At 41.3% G+C, this 3,399-nt stretch overlaps 1 protein-coding gene across 1 annotated transcript; it reads right to left on the reverse strand.

Annotated features, from left to right (window-relative positions):
• Positions 1-303: 303 nt before the first annotated feature.
• On the reverse strand, positions 304-2,690 carry LOC107700720 (cbp/p300-interacting transactivator 3-like). Its single transcript, XM_016502485.1, has 2 exons — positions 2,469-2,690; positions 304-1,717 (listed from the first exon to the last, which is right to left on the reverse strand). The coding sequence occupies exon 2, from the start codon at positions 1,706-1,708 to the stop codon at positions 962-964; it is 747 nt and encodes a 248-aa protein (XP_016357971.1). The 5' UTR covers positions 1,709-1,717; positions 2,469-2,690; the 3' UTR covers positions 304-961.
• Positions 2,691-3,399: the final 709 nt, after the last annotated feature.

Below are 3,399 nucleotides of genomic sequence, written 5' to 3' on the forward strand. Positions count from 1 at the left end.
CATTTCAAAGTATATTTTCTGTTCCAAAGAAGAAAGAAATGCATAAAGGTTTGGAACAATAGGAGAGTGAATTTTCATTTCTGAATGAACCATCCTTTTTATGATAATGGTAGACTGAACTAGCGAAGAAACTGCTAACCATGCAAGATCGCAATTAGAAAAAGGATCTGACCCATTTCAAGAAGTAAACTTACATAATTCTAACTTTTCTGCTTGCTTTTGATAGATATACATCTTTTTTTTTTTTATTTAGAATTTACACTCACCCCTTTTCAATTCCACAAATAAGATGAGAGACTGATGAAAAATTAGGTCAGAGTTAAAACTTGGCCATCTTTATTACGAGTCACACATAGGTTTGAGCCCTTCTGGACTGTTGGGGGGGGTGGCAAATAAATAAAAGCAACTTGATTTAAGGCAATTCTAAAGCTTAGACCAGTTGTATCAAGACAGGCATTAACCACTATTGTAAGCAAGCAGCGGTTTGGGTTTGGTGAGACTTTACCATCTAACAAAACTTCAGTCTTACAGTTTGGGTCTGATGAACAAAGTTCTGGGTCTAAATGATCAAAAACAACAATTCAGCAATACCATTCTGGGAGTTTCCCATGAACCACAGGTTCTTAATGTCATTGCTTGTTTGTTCTATGTTAATACATCTGATAAGCAATAAATAAATACATTTTTAAATGTAAAACTGCATTGAAGACAAATAAGGTTTGAGTGTCTATACATTGCACCAATTCACAGTTCTGAAGTGTTGTTACATTCATCCATGGAACACCGCTCGGCGTTCCATACAGAAATAGAACTGTAGTCCTGACAGGAGCTTGACCACCCGTTTCTGTGGGGAAAGAGGCATCTGATCACCTCTTGTCTTGTTGATGCCGATTACAAAAAATAGATCGAAAGAGCAACTTTTGCTGCCCATCCCGCCTTCAATCATCCATATGTTCCAGTCTCAGCAGCTAACGGTGCTCGGCTGCTGTTTGCTCACAAAGTCCGAGATAAAGTCAAACTCATTCTGTCCCAGAAAGAGTTCAGGGAGTTCCTGCACTCTGTCCAGTCCTAGCTCCATGACCAGCGAAGTCAAAACCTCTTCGTCGATCAAATCGGCATCCATGCCATTGAGACTGAGAGCCGGGCCGGCCATATGCTGCATGTTGCTCAACTGGGCCTGACCCATGCAGAACTGCACCCCGTTCCCCATGTGGTTGCCGTTAATGTGTCCCAGCGGGTGTCCATGGTACTGCGTATTGAGTTTCTGAAGGTGCATGCTGGCCATGAGCTGTTGGGTAGTGAGACCCCCGATCATGTACTGTTGTTGTTGTTGTTGTTGTTGTTGCGGCGGAGGCTGTTGCTGCTGTGCTTGGTGCATGTGGTGGTGCTGTTGGTGCTGCTGAACGTGATGTTGTTGCGGCTGGCCCTGGTTGTTGAACATCATGTTAGTTGACTGCATTTGGTGGTGACCCATCTGTCCATTCATAGGCCCCACCATGTTGGTCCTCTGGCGCATGGCGGCCTCCATGTTTCCCTGAGGCCCCGCTCCATAGTGCATCATCTGTCCACTGGGCATTGCTCTCAGGCCAGGCTGGGGCACATGCTGCTGGGGGCCCGCCTGCAGGCCTCCATTCATGCCCATCCGGTAGCCATGCAGACCCCCGTTACCCTGTCCGTGGTTCATGGGCATCATCATGTGCTCTGCCATAGAATCTCCCTTCAATGAAACAGATGATATTAGAATTAGACTATTGACAACAGAAGCAAGTTTTTTTGCTCTCAGCAAAACTTGTACACATAAATACATGCATATTAATTGGCCACAAATTCTATAAATTCACAAAGAAATCGAACACTTTTTCTTCAACATTCAGCGAAGATTAAACTAATTTCCACTCTCATTGGACAGATAGGTGAGATGTGGAGGTTTTTTACACCTTCCAGCCCACCTTTGCACCTTCAACACACTACAACCTCTTAAGTCCTAATGATGCACATCCAAACAGCACTTTTGAAATTGAGTGGAGTATTATTCTCAATTCTAAACCTTTCACACAGCCTTGTTTAATTTCCATCTAAATAAATGCAATGTATTTTTTAAACACTGGATCTAAACAATGAGGATAACTGAAAATACATCTCAATTAAAACCTTAAATTTGTATATGAAAAAATATTAAATGCCATTTTTTTATATTATAATCTTGTACTTTAAACACAAAACATTTAAAGAATGCACAACATCAATCCAAAGAAAGTCACCGTGCAGTGAAGCAAACAACGGATCTGCCACCCTGAACCCTAAAACACTGGCGCGGTCTCAAAACCTAGTGACCTGCCTACCTAGACAGCATTTTGCTGCGTAAAATTCCACACGCACTTATGACGCCTAAAATTCTGTCTAGATAGCCAGCACACTGTGTTTTAAAACACAGTCCGTGAGTTTCTCAAGCGTTTTGAATCTCTTACCCCGTGTCCTGTGCTCAGTGACTCCAGACCGCGGCAGGACAAATGTGCTTTATCCGTTCAAAGGCCTCTGAAGAATTACACTATTCCACAAGGTGAAGCTTCATACTTCAGCGGACCGACGCACAAAAGAGCGCTGCTCACTATCCTCAAACGAGTGTGTGTGTGCATATATGTGTGTTTTCTGGGTCAACTACACTAGCTTATATACATGAGAAAAGCGGAGAGGTGGAGCTATCGTTCACTCTCTATCCTTTGTTGCTATTGGCCCTGCTGCTTAATATCAGTGTGCATGGAAACCCCTAGCGGTTTCTGTCAAACACTGGCCAATTTTTGTCCACAGTTTGGGGTTGTTTTTCTGTTTCTGATTTAAAGTGAACAAGAAATCCTTCCGAAGAAGCTGATCTGTTTGATGTTAAGGAAAACCTAATAGATAGATAGATAGACAGACAGACAGACAGACAGACAGACAGACAGGCATATAGATAGATAGATAGATAGCTAGATAGATAGATAGATAGGCCTAGACAGACGGATAGATAGATATAGATAGATAGATGGACAGACAGACAGACAGATAGATAGATAGATAGGCCTAGACAGACGGATAGATAGATATAGATAGATAGATGGACAGACAGACAGACAGATAGATAGATAGATAGGCCTAGACAGACGGATAGATAGATAGATAGACGGACAGACAGACAGACAGATAAATGGATAGATAGATAGATAGACGGATAGATACTACTAGACAGGGATGATAATTATTTTAATAAACTGAAGTATGCACATTGTTTTGGCCTGATCTACAATAAATGTCATTTCATCCATTTTTGATTTTTGAAATTTTTTTTTTTTTTACAAATGACGATATGATAGATGATAGATAGATAGATAGTTAGATAGATAGATGATAGATAGATAGATG

The sequence above is a fragment of the Sinocyclocheilus anshuiensis genome, unplaced genomic scaffold, assembly GCF_001515605.1.
Source record: "Sinocyclocheilus anshuiensis isolate Anshui unplaced genomic scaffold, SAMN03320099.WGS_v1.1 scaffold782, whole genome shotgun sequence".
NCBI classification, from domain to species: domain Eukaryota; kingdom Metazoa; phylum Chordata; class Actinopteri; order Cypriniformes; family Cyprinidae; genus Sinocyclocheilus; species Sinocyclocheilus anshuiensis.

Coding starts and splice junctions, on each gene's coding strand:
- LOC107700720 (XM_016502485.1), bottom strand. CDS start 1,708: ATGGCAGAGCACATGATGATGCCCATGAACCACGGACAGGGTAACGGG.